This window comes from Lissotriton vulgaris, chromosome 12 (assembly GCF_964263255.1).
Source record: "Lissotriton vulgaris chromosome 12, aLisVul1.2, whole genome shotgun sequence".
In the NCBI taxonomy this organism is placed as follows: Eukaryota; Metazoa; Chordata; class Amphibia; order Caudata; family Salamandridae; genus Lissotriton; species Lissotriton vulgaris.
The window spans coordinates 569718589-569744102 of record NC_141700.1 but is presented as its reverse complement, the minus strand read 5'-3'; the positions used below and the strand labels follow the sequence as shown (position 1 = coordinate 569744102).

The window sequence follows — 25514 nt, the reverse complement described above, 5'->3', positions numbered from 1 at the left end:
TGTGGTTGTTCTCCAGAAGCCCCTGTGCGAGGTTCGCGTAGCCTTGAAGTCTGTTCTTTGCTCTAATCAGAGTGGGGGCTGCATGGTTAATATACATGAGGCTGAAAAGAAGAGTTATACTTTGGGGTATAATACAATTTGTTGTAAAGATATGCAGAGATAAATTGAAAGTTATGAAAACTATCTTGAATGTTTGTCTGCCTCTTAAACGATTCACTGGTTTTTGAATCTTTTTTTTTAGAATGAGTGGAGCATAATGATGTAATTGCTGGTTTTCTGTACCCCATCTACCTGGTATTCAGAAAGGCATGAGCATTAACAAAATTGTGGTAATCTACCTCTCGCTGAGTATGGTGTTGAACTCAAGGGGCGTGCTCACTGAGGGGCATATTATCAAGGACCGGTGTTAAAATTGTCGCTGTTTTATCGGCAGGAAACTGTCGATAAAACGGCGATAATGGGCTTGGTAATACGCCCTTGTTAATTCCCATAGAAGCCCATGTTAACATCAGAACATGGGCTTCTATGGGAATTAACAAGGGCGTATTATCAAGCCCATTATCGCTGTTTTATCGGCAGTTTCCTGCCGATAAAACGGCGATAATTTTAACACCGGTCCTTGATAATATGCCCCCCAATTCTAACTTTGAATCAGTGTTTTGAGAATCTAGGGGATCATATTATCGATACGTTGTCACACTTATGTTGCTCAACCATGAGATGCAGAGAAACTAAGCAGCTGATGCACACACTTTTATTTACTCGATTAAGCTATAGGTAGTAATTTAGTTGCTCTCTTTCTGTCGATTTAGGAAAAGTTTTAACTATCTTATAATTTCACTCTTAAATTTGAACTTAGTTTATTGTCTGAAACTTTCCTCTACATGAACCTTTGGTTAGGTTTAGTAAAAAGTATGTACCTACAACAATGCTAATGAAGTTTATACTTATACCTTCTTGTCTGGCAATTAGGAATTGCTTGCTGGGCGGGATCTTCTCCCACTTGAAAGTAGGCGCTGGTACAGCCTCTTTCAAAGAGCAGTAGAGACGGATGCTTCCTCCTTCCTGCCCGCTGCCCTCACTGGAGCATGCTGGGGTAGATGGTGGAACTGGGGAGAATAATAGCACTTTCCAATCAAATGTGTGTAACTTCATTTCCTGTCACCGCCAACAATTTGCACCACACCCCCTGTAAATGATCAGCCCCACCCACTATAAGCCACACTCTTGGAAACCTATAGATCTAGGTAGAGGGACTCGCGTACCTTCCTATATGTATTTTTCCTTTGTAGAAGAATTTATTAGTTCCCTTTTTTGATACCAGTTAATTTTGAGTGGTCATCAGCCGGACACACACACACACACACACACTTTCGCACGCAGGGGCATATTATCAAGAACAGGCGATACAATTATCGCCGCTTTATCGGCAGGAAACTGCTGCTAAAGCGGCGATAATGGGCTTGATAATATGCCCTTGTGAATTCCCATAGCAGCCCAGGTTAACACCAGAACCTGGGCTGCTATGGGAATTCACAAGGACATATTATCAAGCCCATTATCGCCGCTTTAGCGGCAGTTTCCTGCCGATAAAGCGGCGATAATTTTATCGCCTATTCTTGATAATATGCCCGCAGTCTTTTGGGCTATTGAAATGGTTGGAAATCTGAAACAGTAAATATGTTCTTGAGCCAATTTCTCCGAAGACCATTATTGGATTATAAATTTGTGTCAGGCATTGTCCAAATGCTTACTGGCAGAGACTGCAGCAGCCTGGATCATCACTTTGCTCTAAGTGTCTTCTAGTTTAATATGTGATTTTTGTAAATATTGAAAACGGAGAGTGGGATAGCACACAGACAATGGAGTGCAGGCCCGAGGGACTGGGGCAAACATGAGGATAATGGAGGGTAGACGAAGAAGCTGTCCGAAAGGACATCGTCAACAGATGGTGGCCATCGGGGGCTGGGGCAAGCACATGGACAACGGAGGGCGGGACAAGCACACAGACAATAGAAAATGGGCTGGGGTGACGCGGGTAAGCACACAGACAACTGAATGCATCAGACAGTTGGCCAAGGATGCTCCAAAAAGTTGACAGCTCCCTAGATTTTAAAGGACAGCACTCCCGACGCTGACCTTGGTTAAGGTAGGCGGAGTATAATTACCATTCACCACCTACTATTCTTTTAGGCAAGGTAAGGAGAATTACCAAATACAAGCCAAAGTGGTCAAGGCACTGGGCAGTACTCAATACTCCTCCACTCTTGGGCAGGGAGAGCTACCAAATACCTACCCCCTTGAAGTAGATGTAGGCGTTATCAAATATTCCACTGCCATAGGCAAGGCAGAAGGGCTAACAAATAATCATGTCCCTGGGCAAGTATGAGGGGCTACCAAAGATGCACCACCCTCAAGTAAGGCAAGCGGGACACCAAAGGAACAGTCTTGGCAAGATTGTGAATGAATACATGTTGCCTCTAACTTGGGCAAAGGAGTGGGCTATCAAATACTCACCACTATTGGGCAAGCGGGGGTATACCAAGAGCTCCCTTCTCTTGGGCCAGGCTGGTGGGGCTACCTTAGGCAGCACCACCTATTGTCAAGGTAGTTGGGCTAGCTACTCATCTTACCCTCTTGCAATACATAGTGATACAGATTAACTCCCTTCTTTCCTCATTGACGGGGCTACCAAAGCACCATCCTCCACTCTTGGACATTTTGAACCTAACAAATGTCCCCCACCATTGGGCTCGGTGTGGGGCGACTGAAAACACCTCGCCTTCCTATTGCAAGGTGGGATATTATATGCACTCCATATTCAAAGCAAGGGGCAAATAAAAGGCCCCCTGCCATTGGGTAAAAGGGAGCAACACCCTCCCCAGAATGGGAAAGGGGGAGGGCACCAAATGTACTGCTCACACATGATATCTGGGGCATTATTGTTTATTAATGCATGGCGGCATTAGGACCTATACCTCCCAAGAAACCAAGGCTTGGTAAATTAATAAATTAGGATTGGATTTTAAACAACAAATAAAACAAAAGTCACTGAAACAATGGTTTAGTTAAGGTTAACAGGAGGTGATTAGTGGCTTTAACAAAAACCTCAAAAGAGGAAATAAATACATCAGTTAAACCAGTACATTGACTCTGTCATGTCATTGTTACAACACAATACATACAATACATTAAATCATTCATAGTATAAGAAAAGTTATATTGATAATCTTTACAAGTCAATAGAATTATACTAAGAAAAGGATACAATGTCAAACACAAGTACACAATACAAAAAATGCATTCAAAGAGTGTTATATGATGAGCAAACATTAGCGTAGGTTGAAATGCCATCAGCATGCAACAAAAAGTACTCGCCATCGCCTCAATATTACATGATTTTAGTAAATCACAATATGTGCCAGAACAAAAATACAACCATGAAATTCCCTATTAGATGCTTTTCTCATTCAGCCAACGTAATAACAGAATCATTCAATGCTTCCCACACTAATGAGGAAACCCACTCAGTACTTTATTGCCATTTGTTCCCCTCCTCTTACAGGTAATGGTGGGGGTTTGAGATAAGATTAATGTACGGCATTAAATGTTTAAATGATTTATTTTCTGTCTTTTAAAGTCTATGTTGTAGGGAATATTCAGCTCCAGTTATCCAGCTTTTCTCCAGTTGAATATTTTTAGAAACGAAAAAATAAATGTAAAATATATTTTTGCCTAATTTAGGGATTTATTAAGAGCTGATGTGTGAGAATATCATCGTAAATATCTTGTAATTCTGTTACACCTGTATCAAAAGTTGATGGCCCCATTGTAACTATGTAGGAACCAAAATGGTTTCTACAGTTGCACAAAGAGATTTCAGCCACTGAAATCGGTGGGTGAAAATGCTGAAATATCAGGGGATTTGGAATATGGGCGGAATTTGCGTAATCGCGTTACGCAAATCCCTGCGAAACGGTAAAAAATCTCTGCGAACATGCAAATTGCTTGTTTGTGATGCTTCTTTACTGTTCGCAATCGCTGTTTGCGTGCTCGGGGGGAATATCTCTCGAACCCGCATTTGAGAACGCGAACAAGCAAAAAAATGTGTGAAGTCTCGGAACGCAGAATTTTGGGCAATTTCATGTTCTCTGCGGAACGTGAAATTTCCCAAATTATGCGAGCGGAACGGAATTTACCGCCCAGGCCTAATTTAGAACAGAAATTCCTGATTCCCTCCAGAATTCCTAATTTTTAAGGAGATCTCTGGAGTCCCCTTTGTATACCTATATAATTCTGCTTATTGATTACTAATATCTCTGATACCCATAACTCTGAGGGACAGTTACCCATAACATCACTGACCTTACTGTCAAAACCCCGAAGAGTGCTAATTTGCACTTATAGTTAGCAGCCACCAACAAAAGAATAGAACACTCTCTCATCACATTGTCCTACAATAGAGGGGGGAGCTAGCATTTACCTAGGATTGTGAGTCCGATGATCCCGATGTTGGGTGTGCTTGCATCCGGAGGGTTGATTACGGTGCACTGGTAAGTTCCTGTGTCTGTAGTGCGGGTTTCGTTGATGAAGATTGTGGCACTTTTGCTTGGTTCCTGGGCAAATCCGACCCGCCCTGTGTACTGGGTCAGGCTGTCCACGATCTGCCCCTGTTGGTAAGAAATGACCTGTGGGCACAGGATCAACAATGCAAGTGAATGGAACAATATGATAAACATTCATGTCTCGATACTGTATGTTTGTATGTATATGGTATTTCTATAGCTTAAACCTTGCCATAGGTCAGTGGGGTGCAATAGATGGTCAAAGGTAAGCTTAAAGTTAATGAGTAATAGGAGATGAAGCTGAGGTGTGGTTAGTTAAGGGATTGTGATGTAGTGTATACTCTGGTAGGTGGGAACAAATTGTGATTAGTTTAGATATAAGAGTATGCAGTTCCTAAGAGAAGTATTGGTAGTCAGGTCTGTGGAATGACCTCCAAAAGATGGTAGTGCCCTGTGGTGAGTAGTGTAGTTGTTAGAGTGATTAAAATAGGGTTTGTCTCCCGAGCTGGAGTAGGTGAAGGGCTAATCACCACGCCGTTTCTCAGTCGTGAGTGAGCGACTTGCTCTGAAATCATTCCCGTCAGCTTTAGACCTACTAATAATAAGGACTCTCAACGAATCAAGGTGAAAACTAACCTTGTACGAGACAGCACGGCTTGTAACTTGATCAGTCTGTAAAATTGGAAGCACCAGCCTTGAAGTAGTGTAAGATAATTGGAAAATGTTCTCTGCTCGGTCCTGACGAATTTGCCAATAGACCCCTTAGGGGCTAGATAAGGGAAGAAACATGTTGACCAAGTTTTTTAGCACGCATGCTCTATAGGACCATTATTTCCGATTAGGGCTATACTGATTTTACTCAGGTTAGCGAGAAACATGAATGAACGTTTAATAAACAGAGCTTCTCTCAACCTATTTTAATCACTCTAACCATTTCACTACACTACTCACCACAGCCCCCACACCCTCACTCACCTTACGGCTTTATCCAAAAGAACTCCGCCAAAGAGCCCCTTCGCGGGTGGCCGTCAGGTATTGCATCCCCGGCCCGATGAAGAGTACACCCAAATGATGACCCATGATGGGAAACATCCTTTACAACGCAACTTTTACCACGCAGTGCCTTTACATCGCAACTTTTACAACGCAAACCATTACAACGCATTGCACTGGGGGGCGCTCTAGGATAGGGAATAGATTTAATTTACTATCCAACACCTTCCCTACTATCCACGGGACTGGAGTTGGAATAGTAAATTAAACTATTCACTATCCAGCACCCCTCAACACTATGCGTTGTAAAGGCATGCGTTGTAAAAGTTGCGATGTAAAAGCATGCGTGGTAAAAGCATGCTTTGTAATGTCATACATCCGACGCATGATACCTTTCGGGGTGTGTGAGGGCACCTCCTCCATTTGGAGGTCATTCCACAGACCTGACTACCACTACTTCTCGTAGGAACTGCATACTCTTATATTTAAACTATTGTTACTAGGGAGTACGTGCTATGGACCCATTCAAAAGCTCCCGGTTCCTCTCATTTTGAGAGCAGATTATCATTGTCATATGAACAGAATAAGGGATAAACAGTGCAAATCAAAGCTCCTCTATCTAGTTATATATGTACGTATTTTTATTCTGAGTTTTTTGATAATATGAGGCTGGAAAAACAACTACAGCTGATTCTAGGCCAGACCTAAAATAGCAAAAGTGGGGGTAGTTTGAATATTTTTCCCACGCTGCTTTTGGTTTTCAATCTGGCCCTGCACCAGCTGCACCAACGATGTACAGCGAAACCTATTTTACTACAAAAAGGAACTGTTGGCTTCTGATTTGGTCAAATCCCTGACAATAATTCTGAAAAATTCAAATTTCTCCACCTTTCCGGTTTTTCATACTACATCTTTTTCTCCTTTGAAAACCAGACCAAATACAATTAGATAACTCTTTCCTGTAAGCCCAACATCTGTTTCTGTTGTATGATCAGTACCTGAAGAAGGGACCTACGTTGTCCCAAAAGTTTGCATTCAGAAATATTCTTAGAAGGCCTGCGCTACCCCAAGTAAACAATTTGGTGAGGGCAGTCTTTGAATTTGCATTTCGAGCAGCACTGGCCATATTGCGTAAATATACTTGTGCCACCAGCTTTTCAATTTATTCGCCCTAAAAGCTGTCACTAGTATTGTCGTTTGACATCTATTGTAAAACGATTGGCAACGATGAAACTAATGTAATAGGAAGCCAAATTGACATAGTCTCCAATTTACTGCTGGCAAATTCACTTCATATACTTTCACACCAACCTGCTTAGGGGGTACAACCCAAAAATCCAATAGAGACAATGTAAAATAGTTTAACAGTTGTTTTTGGGGTTTTTCCATGAAAGAAAATTAAAGTAGATGTCAACAGAATATGCAATGGAATCTGTTGCAAATATTTTTAGTTCTGGCCAAATAAGACTCTGGTTATAATTGTATTTTGTTGTTGTTGCAGGCAATGAAAGTGATAATGTGTTCATGGAGACCTTGGGAAACTAAAATGTTTGTCTCATTATTCACGTTACTGTTTTACAAATTAAATAATATTACATTAAAAAAGTACATACAAATAAAGAAGCAAAACCGAAAAATGTGAAAACTGTTTCTATATTTGATTGTGAATTAAAATAAACTCTTTCAATATTTGAGCATTGTTGTTGGTGTATACTGATTTTTTGTATTTTTGTGTAGTGGTTTGAAGTACAAATCACAGACATTGCATAGGCCGGGAGCCCCCAGGCCCCGAGCCATAGCGCGCCTCAGCGGGCCTGGTTGGACCCCCCGTGGCTGCGGGGTGCGGCTGATTGCGGGCTCCCGGCTCTAGGACATTGGCTACTGAGTGGGCGAGGAGTCAAGAAAGAGCGACTAGGCCCCCCCCCCCCACGTGCATCATGAATGGACCACTGACCGATTGATTGGGTGTTGCAGAGGACACCGGTCGAGCCATTGAAGTTAGGAGGGCAGAGCACTCGACTACCCAGGGGCCAAGGGGTCGCAGGCTGGGACCAGGCCCGCAAGCCCGGGGTACCTCGGGCCTACTCGGCATGCAGATCGGCGACGTAACGGAGAGGGGCCCCCGACCCGGAACGAAGGGCACATCGACCCCAGGAGGCCGGAGGGTGAGTCGCTGGGTTCCACCTACAGCTGGCAGGGAAGACAGTGGCGCGAAGCTGTTGACGGTACAGGCAGAGGAATGAATGCTTACTGAAGTGGCGCGAAACTGGAGAGAGGCCTGAACGCGCGCAGTGGTGAAGGCGCAGCGGAGACCCAAAGAGTGGCTAGAGCATACACTGAGCACACACGATCTCCTAGGACGGCGAAGACGACTGACAGAGGCTCACGGTCAGGTCGGTGGTTCGCGGGGTGCTCGAGCGAGGATCGACCAGGCAGCAGCGGACAGGCCGGGGAGCAGCAGCAGCAACAATGGCAATCTGAGGCCCGTGGGGGGAGCACAGGACATCTGTGGTAGAGGCGAGCGGCCCTTTGAGCTCACTAGGTCGGACGGTCGGAACAACGAAGTCGGGGGAGGTGCCCTCCCCAGGTGGGCAATACCCTTGCGTACTCTTGGCTGCCGAAAACGTCCAGAGAACAGACAGAACTGGCTTGTGAGGTACCCACGCCTGCGATGGCCAACAACAGAGGAAACAAGAAAGGGGAACGGACATTGCCGGAGATGATGAGCAGGGGGGCAGCGAAACAAGATAAGGGGCAACACTCCCCTGGCCCTTCGCGAAGCTCGCTGGAAGCAGGGGACAGAGAGCCGCCGGTCACTAGATCCTTCCTGGAATCACTCTTCAGTTCCCTACGGGATGATTTTCAGACACTAAAACAGGAAGTGGCCGGAGAAGTTCTTGAAGTGCGGAGAGAGGTCGATAGCCTAGGTGAAAGGGTGGCTACCATGGAAGGATCGGGGCACTCCAGGGATGGAGAGATTGGACAATTGCAGCAGGAAGTGCTACGCCTGAGGGAACAACAGCTAGACCTCCAAGCACTCAATGAAGACCTTGAAAACCGGTCCCGCCGGAACAACATCTGAGTCCGGGGGGTGCCATCCAGGGAGGAAGGGGAGGATGTTTCTGGATATCTGCAAGGCATGTTCAGGGAGATACTGGGTGAACCAGAGGACTTCCCTATAAGAATAGACAGAGCACACAGGGTGGGTGCGACACGCCGGGCTTCAGCGCCCCCGCCTGATATACTGGCCTTCTTACCGGACTTTCCGCTCAAGGAGCGAATCCTTCGTGAGGCACGGAAACAGCAGTCGCTGCAATTCCGGGGACATTCGATAGCTCTCTATCAGGACTTGTCGACGATCACACTTCAAAAACGAAGAACATTCAAAATCGCGACATACTTTTTGAGGTCCCATGGGACGCAGTACTCCTGGGGTCATCATTTCCGACTCATCTTTAGGTGGAACGGCGTCCTGCATCAACTTCGGTCCCTTCAGGACACTTGTGAGGTACTGGGGATCACCGCGACAGATGAAGAATCGCACACACCGCGCCGTAGGCGAGTTACGAGAGAAGGCTGCCAGAGAGTCCCTGATCATCGACCGTCAGCCTGCTCAGCTAGGCCAGATTCGCCCACCATCCGAGCTGGAATGGAAGGGGCACTGCGAGAAGCGGCCGGGGACGCTGTCCCGAGTGAGGTTGCACTTACGGCCTAAGATGGCGCCGCTGGAGATGGCCAGAGATATGGCAGCCGGTGTTCCTGCACTGGCGGCTTGAGAGAACTCCGGGGGGAGATCGACACAGCTTCTCAACATTGCAGGTTTGGGGGTTCGGGGGAGGGGGGGCGGCGGGTGGGTGTGCAGTGGCTGGACGTCCACTTGTATAACTTCCCACAGACTTGTCCTCTGAGGACCGGACTGGGACAGTGGAGTTCTGGGAATAGTTGGTGAGATGGGGTGGAGGGGGAGAGGGTGGTTGGGGTGGTTCCGGGCTTGGATTGGGGAGGGAAGGTTGGGGAGTTGGGGATGGGGAGTTTAGGGTGGGGATTGGGGAGTTGGGAAGGGGGGAGGGTCGTCCAGTGCACCACGCAGGTACTAGCTGCTTTGGCGGCATTCATATGCCCTAGTTTGCCCGGGCGGGGAAACTACGCTTTCACTTACACTTTCTCCTATGCCTCGCAGGTTCTGGTAGCTTTAAGGGCGCTCATGCACCTTGCCTCGCCAGAGCGGGGCCTTAACGCTTTCACCTACACCTTGTTCTATGCCTCCTGACACCTTTAAGGTGGTGACTCTGAATGTCAGGGGTTAGAACAACCCGGTCAAGCGGCTGGCAGTACTGTCTCTCCTGGAGAACACGCGTGCAGACATATGTCTCCTTCAGGAGACACACCTGCTGCCACAGGACACACATAGGCTGCGCTCACACAAATTCCTGTTACAGTTTTTCTCTTCCAGTACCACTAAGACGGCGGGGGTGGCGATATTGGTAGCCAGAGACTTTAAAGGGGATGTCCTTCACAAACTCACAGAACACAAAGGCCGACTGGTGGCATACCGGTTTAGGAGTGGAGGTATTGCTTTCACGATCGGGTCCCTGTATAGCCCTAATGAACGGCAGGAACGATTCCTGCAATCGGCACTCGTAGATGTTACCGCTTCGCAAGATAGACACGTTATTCTCGGAGGAGACTTTAACATGGTTTTTGACTTGGCCACGGACAGATCTGCGCAACGCTCCCCGCAGGTCGGGGAGTTCTCTGCCTGATGTAAGGCACGGCTGTCGGAGGTAGACTTACTTGACCTTTGGTGACACATGCATCCCACAGACTGGGGATATTCGTATTATTCCCACGCACACAAAACGTATGCGAGGCTAGACCACCTCCTAGTCACGTCTCCAGTGCAGGAATTGGTCTCGGGGTCGGACATGGGAGTGCTATCTTTATCGGACCATGGCCCGGTCTCTGCTACTTTATGTCTGCTGCCGGCGGCTAGTCCTCCCAGAACATGGCGCCTCCGCGACACCCTGCTACACAGGAGGGTGGTGGTGGACCGAGTCGAAGGCGCGATCCGGGAGTATCTGACCCACAATGATAACTCTGACACCACCCGGGCAACGCAGTGGGCGGCCTTGAAAGCAGTCCTCCGGGGGGAATTTTTGGCGATCTCCTCTGCTGAAAATAAGGAGTAACAGACCAAAAGGGATGAACTCACCCAGCGAGTCCGCGAGCTTGAACAGATGCACCGCAGGACGGGGGCCCCCAGAATTTGGCGGCAGCTTAGGGAGGCGAGGAAACTCCTGGCGGCCCTGGACTTGGACCGCGCGGAATATGCTGCACTCCGACTGCGCCATACCTATTATACAGGTGGGGACCGTTGTGGCAGATTGCTGGCCAATAGGCTCCGAGCAGCGCACCAGAGTCCACTGGTGAAAGAAATCTCTGACCCCACAGGGGCGGTGGTGACGGAAGACGCCCACATTGCGGAAGCATTCCGCAGGTTCTAACCAGATCTCTATACTTGTGACCCACCGGATGAGACGGCAATGTCCACATACCTGGACTCGGTCACCCTGCCCTCCCTGGATCCCTCGCAGGCGGAGCACTTAGATCGGGATATCCGGATAGAGGAGGTGATCTCTGCCATCGCCAGGCTTAAACATGGCAAAGCGCCAGGCCCGGATGGATACACCTCGCTTTTTTACAAAACGTTCTGCACGTCACTAGCCCCAATTCTCACTCGCCTTTTTAACTCGTTCTCTGACCCAGGGGCCATTCCACCCGACCTCCTGCGGGCTTCCCTCACAGTTATCCCCAAACCTGGGAAAGACCGGAAGCATTGCGGATCTTACCGACCGATATCCCTTTTGAATGTGGATTTAAAATTATACACTGGGATTCTAGTGGCCCGACTAGCCCCTCACCTCCCGGTCTAATAGACCCGGATCAGGCTGGGTTTGTCCCGGGGAGGCAGACGGTCGACAACACCAAGAGGATCGTCCACCTGTTTGAGAAAGCCTCCTGGATCCCGGGAGAAAGAATGATGCTGGCAGTGGATGCTGAGAAGGCGTTCGACCGGGTGCACTGGCCTTATCTTGAACTGGTCCTGATGAAGGCGGGCATAGGAGATAAGTTCCGCTCTATGATCCTCAATTGCTATAGGCTACCAACTGCGGTGGTTCGCGTGAACGGTTATATTTCAAGGAGCTTCAACATCGAGAGAGGTACCAGGCAGGGATGCCCGCTCTCGCCCCTGCTCTTTGCCCTTTATTTGGAGCCATTCGCCCAACGGGTGCGTGACAATCCGGCAGTGACGGGGGTGCGGATGGGAGGCTTCACACACGCTATAAGCCTATACGCGGACGATGTCATTTTATCGCTTGATGAACCCCGGATGGCCCTGCCGGCCTGCATTGAGGAGCTGGTCTCCTTTGGTGCGGTCGCGCGTTTTAAAATGAACATGGGGAGATCGGTGGCTCTGGATATCTCCCTTGTGCCGGCCACTAGGGCTTACTTACAAAACCAATTCCCCATGCTTTGGTCATCAGAAGCGGTGCCCTACCTGGGGATCCAGCTGGCCCCACCTTACCAGCCATGGTGTCGGCTAACTACACTGCAATGGGCACAAAGATCCGGGAGGAATTGGGGCGATGGAATCGCGGCACTCTCTCCTGGTTAGGCAGGATAGCCGCTGTCAAAATGACGGTCCTGCCCCAGGTGCTTTACTTGTTCTGGGCCTTGCCGCTCCAGCCACCAGTCGGGTGGATCCCGCAACTACAGGCGGACCTCTCACGCTTTATCTGGCAAGGCAAAAAACCCACAATGCGCAGGGCTCTCTCAATGTTAGCCCCAGAGGCGGGAGGACTAAGAATACCGGACCTCCGTAAGTACTTCCAAGCAGCACAGTGCACTATCTGGTGGAATGGAGTAGGTGAGAGTCAGATAAGCACTGGCTCTTCCAGGATCAGGTGGTGGCGGGCCGGCCCCTACAAGAAATCCCATTTCTGTGTCGGCCTCAACGGCCCAAGAATCTGTACGCCTCCTTTGTCACAAGGGTACCCCTGCGGGTCTGGGACGCTACCAACCGCGCGTATAGCCTCACCTCGTTCGCATCACCACTTACACCGTTAGTGTACAACCCAGACTTTACTCCGGGGATTGAAAAAGGGGCCTTCACACACTGGAGACAGGCGGGGTGTAAAGCCCTGTGTCACATGTATGGCCCAGAGGGGGTCGTCCCCTTCCCGCAATTTCGTCAGGAATTTTCACTCCCTGAAGCTGAGAGGCACCGCTATATGCAGGCTCGCCACTGGGCACTTCAACCACAGGTGCGGAAGACGGCCGATAGACAACGCCTTCCATACGAAAAATGGCTTCTGACACGCACATCAGACTCGAAATTGATCACAGATCTCTATAGGCTACTACAACCACCTTCTACACACCTCCATAACCCGGGGAGAGAACGCTGGGAACGAGAGTTGGGTAGGACGCTGAGTCACAAAGAGTGGGAGCAGATATCCTATAGGGCAAGGCACTCGGCGTACCACGTGGGCCTCACTGACACACTGACTAAGGTCTCCACCTATTGGTACTATACACCGGAGCGAGTTCACGAACTGGACCGTAGCAAGGAGGATACCTGTTAGAGAGGGTGCGGGCACCGGGGCACACTGACACACATTTTATGGGACTGTCCGCTTCTAGAACCCTATTGGAAGGAGGTGCTAGACGAAATTGACTCCCACTTTAGCATAGAATTGCCACGCTTTCCCGCGTACACCCTGTTAGGGCTCCCGAATGGACTGATGTACCCACTCAGATCATGCAGGGGTAGGCAGATAGCCATCGCACTAGGATCAGCGGTCCAAACATTCTGATACATTGCCGCACTGCCACAATACCCTTTATCACGGGCTGGCTCCATAGATTATGGCACGTGCTGTGCATGGAGAAATTGTCACTCACAGTAGCGGGGGATATAGAGCAATTTAATGAGCTTTGGCAACCATTCCACTCCTTGCTGCTCACAGAATTTAAAGAACTCACATGTCCCAAATACCTCTGTCTTTTGAGGCTCACGAGCCCAGTGGCGCCAGCCCCTTGAATTGATGGGAGATTCACTTCCCCTGCAGGAGGCGACTTGGGTAGAGTACTTTGAAAGGACCTGTGCACTGGATGAAGGGAGGGGAGGGGGGACGGGGACCTGGGGGTTGGGAAGTTGGGGTTTGGGGGGTGGGGGGGGGGTTTGAAATGGGAATGTCATTTCATACTGCGACAATGCATATCACTCAATGCCGTGGTGGACTGACCCACGAATGAACTGCACCTGATAGATCTACGCGGTGGGAGCGGCTTTGTCTGCACTGACAAGATGCTTCCTACTTATGTATGTTTGTCCATGTATGTTGTGCTGAATAAAATACTTTAAACTTAAAAGTTGAATGGAGGGGGCGTGTTCAAGATGGCGGACTAGTAGGACGTTTCTGCTTGCCGCTCCTGCCCACAGCCGGAGCCCTACCTTCATAGCCTTGTATAGCGGGACCCTGACGGCAGGTTCTACCCCGGAAACGTCTGTGATTCCTGTCTGCACCCTCGGAGCACGGAACAAACGGTGGAAGCTTGTTTTGGGCGCCCGGGCCTGGCGGCAACTGTGCTGGGGCTGGCTGGGGGGGCCTCTGACGGAAGGCGGGAGTGTGCCGCGACGGATCCGGACTGCTCTGGTGGGTCCTGGTGGTGAACGGGGTGCCGGATCTCCGCGACGGTGCCACCCCGCCCGAGATTCTGCCCCTCCCGTGGGCCGCCTGATGCCCACCAAAGGTGACGACAAAATGGCAGCGCCCTATCCGCGCCTGAGGCCCCGCGGACTGGGGAAGCGAAGAGGCGGATTGCTGACGGAGACGGTGATTGTAGCTGGGGTTGGAGGTTGCCCTGGTGCGTTCCGGCGGTGAGTGGGGAGCTGGAGCTGTCGGTTGCCTGTGTCCTGGCTGCCCGTGTGCTGAGTCCCTGGCTGACATAAGATGGCGGTACAGCGCACTGCGGTGCCGGTCTGGAGCGAGTGACCATCCGGCGGGAGCCTGGACGGTGAGTGCGTCCCACTGCTCACCCGCTGCGCTGCGGGTGCTGAAGCTCGCACCCCTGTGGTGCGCATTGCGGTGGCATTGCCGATTGGAGTGCTCCCAAAGCATTGGTGATGGGCCTGTGTGCCTGCAGCGGTTGACAGTGATGTGGGAGAGCCTGTAGAGGTGGGAGAGGTGCAAGGGGCCTAGTAGCGGTTCATTGCCTATAGCGCCATTGGAACGGCTCTTCTGAGACATCGTGGGGTGCCAAAGAGACAGTGATTGGGGCCAACCTTCCCCCCCCTTGGGTGTAGCAGCATGAAGGGGGCGGCTTCATAGTCCGTTGGGGGGCAAGTGGTGCCCGGCGGGGCCAACATCTGGGATTCCCTACACTGGAGAGGCGGTGCGGGCTCACGACACTCACCTTGGGCTTACCTGCCTACCATCCCCGCAGTTAACACCACCGCTGCAGATTTTCAGGCCCTTTTGCTCTCCCGGACATTGTGATTGCGGCGCACCTGGATAGAGCACAGCTACCATCTGGACTTTCTTCACGAGGGCCCGTGGGCGGCTATCGAGCGCCGGGTGCCTGACTGGGGGCTTGCTACGCCCTTGCCCACGGGTGTTGTTTCTGGCTGAGTGACCCTCCTCCCCTGCTCTACTCTGGGGGTCGCTGGGGTTGAGAGAGCCTTTTGGTGTGATCTGGGGTTAGCCACCATAGCACGGGGAAGGGATTGGACATTGGATTGTGGCTAGCGGCGTGGGCGTTTTCTCCACGACCTTGGTCCAGTACTGACATAGCGAGGGACTGGTGCAGCGGATGGGAGCCACTGGAGCTGTCCTGTTCCTGGCTGGCTGCCCGGCCCTCTTTATGGCGACCTCCAAGAACCAGAAAGACAGGTCTGTCAAAGACTTACTTCTTAAAACCGGTACAGGGGAACAGACGCTATGCCGCTGACAAGTGGGGTAACTGCACAGCGAGCCTTGGCGGAGATCCATGGTCCTGTTACGCGGGCTGTCTTGGAGTCACTCTTCGCAGATCTTACCAGGGAATTTCATGCTATGAAAAAAGATCTTACGACCGAAATCCGAGATATGCGCAAGGATCTGGACTCTGTGGGGGGCGGGTAGATGATTTGGAGAATCAGACGACGGACAGGGACGAAGAGATGTCTCAGCTTCAACAGGAGGTGCTTCGCCTTCGTGATCAACATTTGGATCTTCAAACCCACACAGAAGACCTGGAAAACCGCTCGCGTCGAAATAACACCCGGATTCGTGCGGTCCCACAGGGTTTGGAAGCTTCTGAAATAGAGGCCTATGTCCTTGAACTGTACGGCCACATTCTGGGAGGTCCCCCTGACCTGGAGATCTGGCTGGATCGCACGCACTGTGTTGGCCTCAGGAGTTCAGCAACAGCCCCACCGCCTGACATCCTGACATGTGTTCATGATTTTAAGCTTAAGGAGCGCATCCTGCGGGAGGCACGTTCGAAGCACCCTATTGAATTCCACTCCTGCAAACCGCTCCTCTTTCAAGATCTAACGGCCTCCACCCTTCAGAAGCGGCGCGACTTCCGGCCTATCACCACATTTCTTCGTTCCAAGAATGTTGCATACTCCTGGGGGCACCCATTTAGGCTCATTTTCAAGTGGGAGGGTAAGCTTCGCCAGATCTGCACTGTAGAGGAGGCGTCCTCTCTCCTGCGCAACCTGGAGGCAACACGCGACAGCCCTGAGAAGCAAGCTAGCCCCGCTCAGCAAGAGGACGGTGGCTGCTGGAGGAGAGTGGGGAACCCGCGGCGGATTCCTCATCCAGACACCGAAGCTATGGCCAAAGAACGATTGGCGGTCCTCTGCTCCCTATCAGAGGACTCCTCCCTCACTTCCGCTGACTGATATGGCCATTTTCTATTAGCATGTTGTCCACCTCTGCTTCTTAAGTTCAGATTCCCGGGGGACTACTCTAGTGGTTTGGGTTAGGTCCGGCTGGGGGGGGGGGGGGCACTCCTGCTATCCATACCACCTCTCACCGCAGGCGTCTCGCTTGGGACTTTGGTGAACTCTGCATATGACAGTTATTCTGGGTTTGTTGTTTCGGGGTTTTTGTTTTATGATGTTTCCTTTTTTTCATGGGGTTCTCTCCTCCTCCTCTGCTGTTGAGCCATGTCCTTCACCTGGGCCTCTGTATCTGTCCTGGGTCTTTCAGTCGGATGGGTTAGTTGGGGCAGCCTTACCTCTCCGTTCGAATGGTCACTGAGATCCATATTGTGTCCTTAAATTTGAAAGGCCTTAATAGCCCTACTAAACGCAGAGCACTGCTATCTTACTTAGAGCGCTCGGGTGCCCACATATGTTTAATTCAAGAGACACACCTTCTTATGGCGGACACTCCGTGCCTTCGATCACGGGCATTTCCGATTCAACTGTTTTCATCCGCTACTTCTAAAAAGGCAGGGGTTGCCATCTTGCTTTCCTCCACTTTCCGGGCCGGGTGGGTAGCAAACAAGCTGAAATCAAGGGGCGGTTTCTGGCCTATAACTTTACATTAGACACTCACACGTTTGTGCTGGCCTCAGTTTACGCTCCCAATAGTGGCCAGGAGGGTTTCATTAAAACGGCCATTCAGGACATCGCAGGGTTGTCAGATCGGACAGTTTTGTTGGGAGGGGACATTAATTTGGTCTTAGATGGGGACTTCGACTGTTCAGGTCGGCAGAGGGGTCAGACGGGGACCTTTTCCAATGCTGGGAAACGCCTTTTGACTGACGCTGGGCTCACTGACATTTGGAGACATAAACACCCACACACCAGGGCGTACACATTTTATTCACACCCGCAAAAAACTTACAATCGCATTGACTACTTCTTTACCTCTGACCTGTTTACACAGCGCGCAAGCGAGGTTGAGATTCTTCCCTGTCCATTGACTGATCATTTAGCGCTGTACCTCTCCTTGACCTTTCCCCAAGGCGCGTTTTTCGATGATTTTGGCGTTTGCGGGAGACCATGCTCCAGCTTCCCTCAGTAGTGCGGCAGGTTGAGGAGTGCATGACGGACTACTTAGCTCTAAATGACACACCAGACGTTTCTATGACGACCCTTTGGGAGATGATGAAGGCAGTTCTTAGGGGGGTCTTAATTGGCATCGCATCCGCAGACAATAAAGACAGAAGGGAGAAGCGGGCACAACTATTGGCCTACGTAGTGGAACTAGAACGTATTCACCAGTGCCCCGGAGCACCGAGGGTCTGGCGACAGTTGAAAGCAGCTCGCACACAACTTGCTGGGTTAGATATTGATCGGGCGGAGTATGCAGCTTTACGCCTTAAGCATTCTTTCTATGTTGGGGGCGATTGTTGCTGGCGCTTACTCGCCAATCGCCACCGAGCCTAGTGACAAGCACAAAAGGTGACATTAATACAGGACTCTGAGGGGCAAGACTGCAGCGACGATGAGTCGGCCGCCGAGGCTTTTCAGCAATTTTATGCATCATTATATTCGGTTCAGGCTCTGCCGGATACTGCACCCTATCGGTATCTCCAGAAAGCGGCCACCTCCACGTTGCTACCTTCCAATGCGGCGGAACTGGAAGCCCCTGTTAGAGTGGAGGAGGTCATTTCTGCGATTGCCCGTCTTAAGCATAACAAATCCCCGGGTCCCGATAGGTTTTCTTTGGGTTTTTATAAGAAATTTTGCTCGAAACTGGCCCCTATTCTTGCATGCGTTTTTTATTCTGTAGGATCAACAGAGTCTTCCCACTTCCCTTCCTCTATGTTGGAAGCTTTAATAACTGTAATAGCAAAGCTTGGGAAAGATCACCGTTTTTGCAGCTCATACCGCCCTATATCACTTCTTAACGTGGACTTAAAGATATTTACCAATATCTTGGCGACGCGACTCTCCAAATTTCTCCCCGGCCTGATAGATCCGGATCAATCCAGTTTTGGCCCTGGATGTCAGTGCTCAGATAATACTAAACTCCTTCTCCATCTTATGGACCGTTCCGAACGATTACCGGCGGAACGCATGATCCTCTCTGTTGATGCTGAAAAGGCGTTTGATAGGGTCCATTGGCCGTATCTCCGAGCAACCCTGATTCACTTTGGCCTCCCTGAGCGTTTCATAGCCTGGGTCTTCCAGTGTTATGCGAATCCCGCTGCCACAGTACGGGTGAATGGGGTGGCGTCAGCGGCTTTCCCAATACGAAGGGGGACTAGGCAGGGGTGTCCGCTGTCGCCGCTGCTTTTTGCCCTGTTCATGGAGGCCCTAGCCCAACGCATTCGGGATGACCCTTCGATCCGAGGGGTGTTCTTTGGAGGGTCTGAGCACAAGCTTTGTCTTTATGCCGACGACGTGGTGGCGACCCTGGAACGCCCTTGCGATTCCTTGCCGGCTTTTCTGGACGAGGTGGCTCCATTCGCCTTAGCATCGGGCTTCCAGATCAATGTGCATAAGTCGCAAGCACTTAGCCTGTCCCTGGAGCCTGAGACGCTGGTGCTTCTCCAGCGGGACTATCAGATCCAGTGGGTCCAGGACGCCATCTCATATCTAGGCCTCCAGGTGGCCCCTACTGTTTCTCTTACCAGACAACTGAATTATTCACGCCTATTGATCTGGCGGGACCAAAGACCTCGGATGCACTGCGATCTCACCTACCGGGATCCGCTGGGATGGTGGAGGGCGGTTTAGGGATCCCAGATATTTTGGCATATTGGCGGGCGGCTCAGCTACGGGCTTTGGTGGAATGGACTCGATCAGAGTCCGAGAAACATTGGTTATTTATGGATAGGGCTCTCGCGAATCGCACTCTTTGGGGAGTGCCCTTTCTGCCCCGTCGGAGTCGCCATCGCAATTTGTACCTATATGAGGTGACCCAGCCCATTATGGCGGCTTAGGACAAGACTGCGACTGCCATAGGACTTACCACATTTCCGTCACCCACCACGCATATTTTGAAGAACCCAGACTTTACGCCCGGCCTTGATTATAGGGAGTTTCAACATTGGACAACGGAAGCTACCCGATCCATTAGGCACTTCTTTGATCTCTCTGGCCTACGTCTGTTTGAGGAGTTCAGTACTGACTCTGGGCTTCCTGAATGGAGCGATTTCATTATCTTCAGATTAGACACTGGGTACTACAGGAAAGGGTACGGGAGGGAGCGGAGCGGTTACTAACGCCATTTGAGCGGTGGCTCATTTCGAGACACAGTGACGTGCGCCTGACCTCAGACATATACAAGTTCGTAAGGTCTCCCCCGGACACAGCGAAAACAGCGGGGCAACTGCGGTGGGAGGGTGAGTTGGGAACGGAACTTTCCCCGAAGGAATGGAAAGATATTCACCATCGGGCCCGCCGCACGGCCCACAATATGGCATCCATTGAAACGGCCACCAAACTGGCAACTTACTGGTATTTGACGCCTGTACGGCTCGATAGGAGCAACCCTTTGCACAGTCCGTTGTGCTGGCGCGGCTGCGGCGCACCGGGTACTCTCACACACTTGTTCTGGGATTGCCATCTCCTGGGAACATACTGGTCACAAATACTAGATGAGGTCAACTCCCATTTCGAGACACAGATCCCGAGATTCCCAGCCTATGTTCTTCTTGGCCTCCCCAATGCCATCACCTACCTGCTCCATTCTAGGAGAGGCAAAAAATGGCACTGACGTTAGGGGCTGCAGTACAAAACGTCTTGACACACTGGGGCTCCACGGTGCTTCCTACCCGGTTAGGCTGGTTACACAAGTTGTGGTTTATCTTAGGGATGGAGAAGATTTTGCTTTCCCTAACCAACCCCGAGGCTTCCGTCCACGAACTCTGGGCCCCTCTTGTAGCGCTGTTGACATCTGAATTTACAGAGCTTACATGTCCCGAATATCTTAGATTGTTACGCTTGACTGATCCCCCACTGGCGCCCACTCCTGACACGCCTGATTCTTAGTTGTACTTGGCATCTTTACTGGACTATTCTTTCCCTATGGCGTGGGTTACCTTATCTTTGCGAAGGAGGAGAGGGGAGGGGAGGGGGAGGGGTGGGAGGGGAGGGGGGTTTTGTATTTAAGTTTATTGTTCTCTTGGCCACCTGCACAATACTACTATGCCAGGTTGTCACCCGATGATTGTGGAGCATACTGGCTCATTTGTCTTTTTGTGGAAATCAATAAAAACATCTTAAACAAAAAAAAAGTTGAATGGAGTCCATACAAATTTGTTCTGCAAGTAGCTCCTCATTTTTCAGAGTAAAACTCAGAATATGAGATGTTCATCACACCTGGTTAATAACTTACTACAAAGTATTTGTATTTAACAGAGGCAGTAAGTCTGTCACCATTGTCTGATCCATAGATAATAGAGTATACAGATGTATATTAGAAGAAGACTGATCGCGCTTGTTTAGCCCCATGTCCACTCAGAATCTCAGAATCTGACATTAAAACTGGTGAAATAACATAACTGTGCAGTAGCAGTATTTCTCTCGGTGATCTTATGACCCAGTATTAGCCTAGAAACCATGTTGAAGTTCCAATGAAATTGCATCTCAAAAGAACACTGAATCCTGACACACTAAATTCTTTATCTCATAGATGCATTTGCTCCACACACAAATCATTGCTTTCATGCAGCATTACTTTTTAATGTTCAAATGCAACCTAGTCACCTATTAAAATTGGCTGGTCACAAGACCTTATATGACCAACATACAAATGAGCTTACTGAAGAACTTCAGAGGAAGGGGCTTAGGCCTTGCCACCCATGTTGGCTTCTTTGCGTACATTATTTGATTTGTCAGAATTGTATGCTACCACTGAACAAAGATTGCCCTTATATTGCGTTTTGCCTCTGGTTAATCTAAGGCTTAGTATAGCAGACCTGTATTAGTTATAGTGTCAGGCAAATGATCAAGGCTATAGGCCTGATCTGTTTATTATGAAAAGTGACAATATAGGCAGTTGGCCTGATGTAGTTATTGTGAAAAGGACATTTTCAATTCCATAGCAATTTAAGGGTGGATTGTTTTTTCTCTGAAGTAAAGCCTGCAGAGAGATGTCTTGTTACATGGAAGCACACAGATTACCGTAGTACACAAGGGTTCTTGTGTTGAGTTACCACAGAAATAGTAGCCTTGGTCTGTGGTAATCCTTAGATTATAGATCTGATTAGTTCACTTGAAAAATGTCTTTCAAATGCTACAAATCTGATCAATCAAAAAAGTTATGATAATGGCAGCAGCTTGTGAAAAGCATTTATTAACCCCTTATCTGCGGTGGCTATTCCGCCGCAGTGCTAAGGGGGAGGGGGGGGCCGCACGGCGCTCCCGTACTCGTGACGGAACCGCTCCGTCACGAGCCTCGGGTGGGCTGTGCTTGTGACGTAATGGCTCCGTCATGGCCCCGCCCGCTCAATAGAACGCTCAGCGCAGGCGCGGAATTCGCGCCGCGCCGCGCAGGCGTGGCGAGCGGGCCGTGACGGAACCGTTCCGTCACCAGCACAGCCCACCCGAGGCTCGTGACGGAACGGTTCCATCACGAGCACGCAAGGGGTTAAAGGCAATAATTTTTTAACAAGGAATTGGTATCACTCCATTCTACAGATTGTAGACCGGTATTTAATTACATGGATCCCACAAGTTTCCGCAGTTAGAAAGGGATTTGGTGTTGGTCACCCACTTTACAAACCCTGGTGGTAAATGAGTTTCACTGTGATAATCCTTGTTAGGCCCTTTTGAGATGAGAATATATATTGTTTTGCCAACAGTACCTTTGTACATATTTGTAATTGTATAACTGTATGCATGATGATGGCCCTTTTTATGAGAACTTCAGCAGGCTTGTAAGGGTTATGGTGTCAAGCCAGTGGTAAACTTTGTAGAAAACGGTCATCCTTTCTGTAATAGATAATATGGGAGAAGAAGCAGACAGAGGTGTCACACAGCACTCGTCTTACTAGACTTATCAGCAGCCTTTGACACAGTATCAAACATTTTGGACGTGCGCACACTCTATACATTTCGTATAACATAACTTATTGGTTAATTGGGCAAAAGTATGCCAGAGTCCTATAGATTTGATATGTTTAGTATGTATACCTATTATAAAGCCAGTAGGCTTGATGTGAAAGACATGTGTTAAAGGCAATAGGCTTTAAGGATGGATTGTTATTGTTAGGTGCCTATGGACAGGTATTTTGTTGATTGACTCTCACACACTACTGTAGTAGGGAAGGTGTTTGTGTTGGTGACCCACTCGATCAAAACAAGGGGGTAGAAGATATTAACATATTATGCCTTGTTAGGAGGGATTTTATATTGTTTTTTCCACTATAATTTTTACATATTTGGGATTTTATTATGGTACACAGGATGGTTGCCTTGTGGGAAAGCTTATTCTCAAGACAGTAAGTCTGAGTGGTTATGGTGAAATGATAACGGCTATAACCTGGTTGGTTCATTGAGAAAAGTTATTTCAGATGCCTTAAGTCTGGTCTGTTTATTATGAAAAGGTACAATAAGGTCAGTACCCCTGATTCAGTAATTATGAAGCGCATACGTCAAAGCCAATAGGCCTTTAAGAGTGGATTATGATTGCACTATGTTAAAGCCAGCTGATATGAATTTTGTTACATGAAATCTCTCAGATTACCTTTGTAAGCAAGGATTTTGATGTTAATTACCCCCTTTTATAAACACTATGAAGAGATGATTTGCACTGTAATGTTTGATACAATGCCTTCTAAAAGCTTAGTTGTGTACAAGGAACATGTAATCAACAAAATTAATAAAAAATTCCTACATACATATATGTATATAAATATACATGCTAGAAGGTCTTTGGGCTAGCTTTCTTTCTCCATAGGCTGTACTAGTGTAATTCACAACTCTGCATTCATAAAACCTTGCAGCAAGGGGCAGTGAGTCAACCCACTTCATCTATTGGCCTGCATGCCCTGTTAGCGATGTATTTGATTGATCATATGTGCAGATACTCCTGAAAATGAGTCTGCTTCATTGCCATGGCAGGTAGGTCATTCCTTTAGTTTCTACTATCTCCTTTGTTATAAACATATGAATATTTCTCTTTTACTTTGTTTTGAGCATCCTACATCTCCCCAGGCATTGCTAACTGGCCATATGCTTGCCTAGTCAATTTCTCTGCAGTGTCCCACATTCCGAGATTGCCAACGTGTTTCTTCTAAAGTGATGGCCCTGCTGAATCTCAAAAATATGTTTCACCTTGCACAATACCATTGCAAGATGGCACCCACTGCTTTGTTTACTTTTTTTTGTCACTGCAGCCATATTCCCACCTCTTTCCTCCTGTTAATACTTCTTGCATGTTCTGTTGAGTAAGTGTGCATGTTTATTGCATTCGGGTAAGTGGATTAAATCAAGAATGAGTCAATGGGCGGAGGAACGGATGTGTGATGACTCAGTGACTGCTTAAACCCATCAATTACTAAAGAGACAATTTCATTATAAGCCACACTTATTGGCATTGCCAGTGGTTCTTTAAAAAAGGTGCCCCTGCCATACCTTTTGGTGCCTTCTCCTGCCAGTAATAGCCACAATTTAGGCTTCATAAAGCATAATCCAAGGTTGACTTAAATATGTGACAAGTTCATCCAAATAAAGGACTGGTATAGAAGCGGCCAATGTACAGCTTGAAGATTGTGATTTGGATGCCACATTGTGAGACTTCCTTTATCAAAAGGTAGCATGTGTGTGCTAGTATATGCACCACTCCACTAGTGCAAATCTTGCTCGCTTATGAGGCCATATCACTTTGGCCACAGTTGGAACTAGGTCAAGAGGAATAGTTACAAACATCATGCCCCCAATATCATGTACACTGTTAAAGGGAAACACAACACAGTTTTCTAAGATTATCATGGATGCCAATGACTTGTATTTGGTCTTTGTAAGTTTGAACAAAATGAAACAAATGGAAAGTAAGTTTGTGATCAATTTGTCTTCTGCTTGGTTGGCCATAAACAACCATACACGTCTACGCATGTCCATGATGAGTCCATTTCCATCACATCTCTTACATTGGCCTGACTACAGAAATAAAATATTTAGCAGTTATCAGCAATTTAGAACAAGCCAATGGAAGAAGAGGGCTAACACTGATTTCTCTCTGTATTTTATGTTGTCTCATGTGCTGACGTGAGCTCTGGAAAACAGCAAGCTCTCCAGCCAGAGCTAAACATGAGCAAAGCTGAGGAGCAATACAAGTTTGTATTTACTGCTGGTTCCAGCGACTGAAGAACATTGAATCTATGTTTATTAACCCTTTCGATGCTGATGACGAGCTCAGCTCGTCATCACCCACGGGTGTCGTGTGCTGATGACGAGCTGAGCTCGTCATGGTGCCACTAAAATGGCATTTTCCAGCACAGGGGGGGAAAACGCCCAGCAGCCATGTGGTTAAAAAGGTATCACTCCTAATGAGTTGTGGGAACAGCGTACTGTTCCTAATGTGACTGACACACTCCTTTGTTCTATGAGAACATTTTGCAATATAGTCCCCATACTGCCACAACTTAGCAGGGGATTCTCAAAATGGGCCTAAGCAACACAATTTGCTGCTATAAGTATTTTTTGGTCTGACAGAAAAAAGCTTTAATTGTCTTATGATATAGACTAGTGGTTCTTAACCTGTGGTCCTAAGACCCCTGCAGCTCTTTGAGCCCTACTCAGGGGGTCTGCGGATGGTTTGCAAAATTAAATAATACAAAAATTAATACATTAAAATGAATAAAGTATATACAAATAAAGAAGCAAAATATAAAACTTTTTTGTATTTCATTGTGATATTTGAGCATTTCTTTGATGGACATTTGTTTTTGACTTTTTGTGCTTTGTTTTGTTGTCCAAATCATAGAATTTGCTTAGGA

The 25514-nt window shown here is 48.5% G+C and overlaps 1 protein-coding gene across 1 annotated transcript in view; it reads right to left on the bottom strand.

Annotated features, from left to right (window-relative positions):
* LOC147677763 (uncharacterized) overlaps positions 1-25514 on the bottom strand; it is a 126524-nt gene that overhangs the window by 64725 nt on the left and 36285 nt on the right. Inside the window, exons 3-4 of the mRNA XM_086945585.1 lie at positions 4484-4688; positions 954-1109 (exon numbers count right to left, since the gene is read on the bottom strand). Of these exons, the coding sequence (XP_086801711.1) occupies positions 954-1109; positions 4484-4688 (361 nt within the window). The remainder of the gene's footprint in view (positions 1-953; positions 1110-4483; positions 4689-25514) is intronic.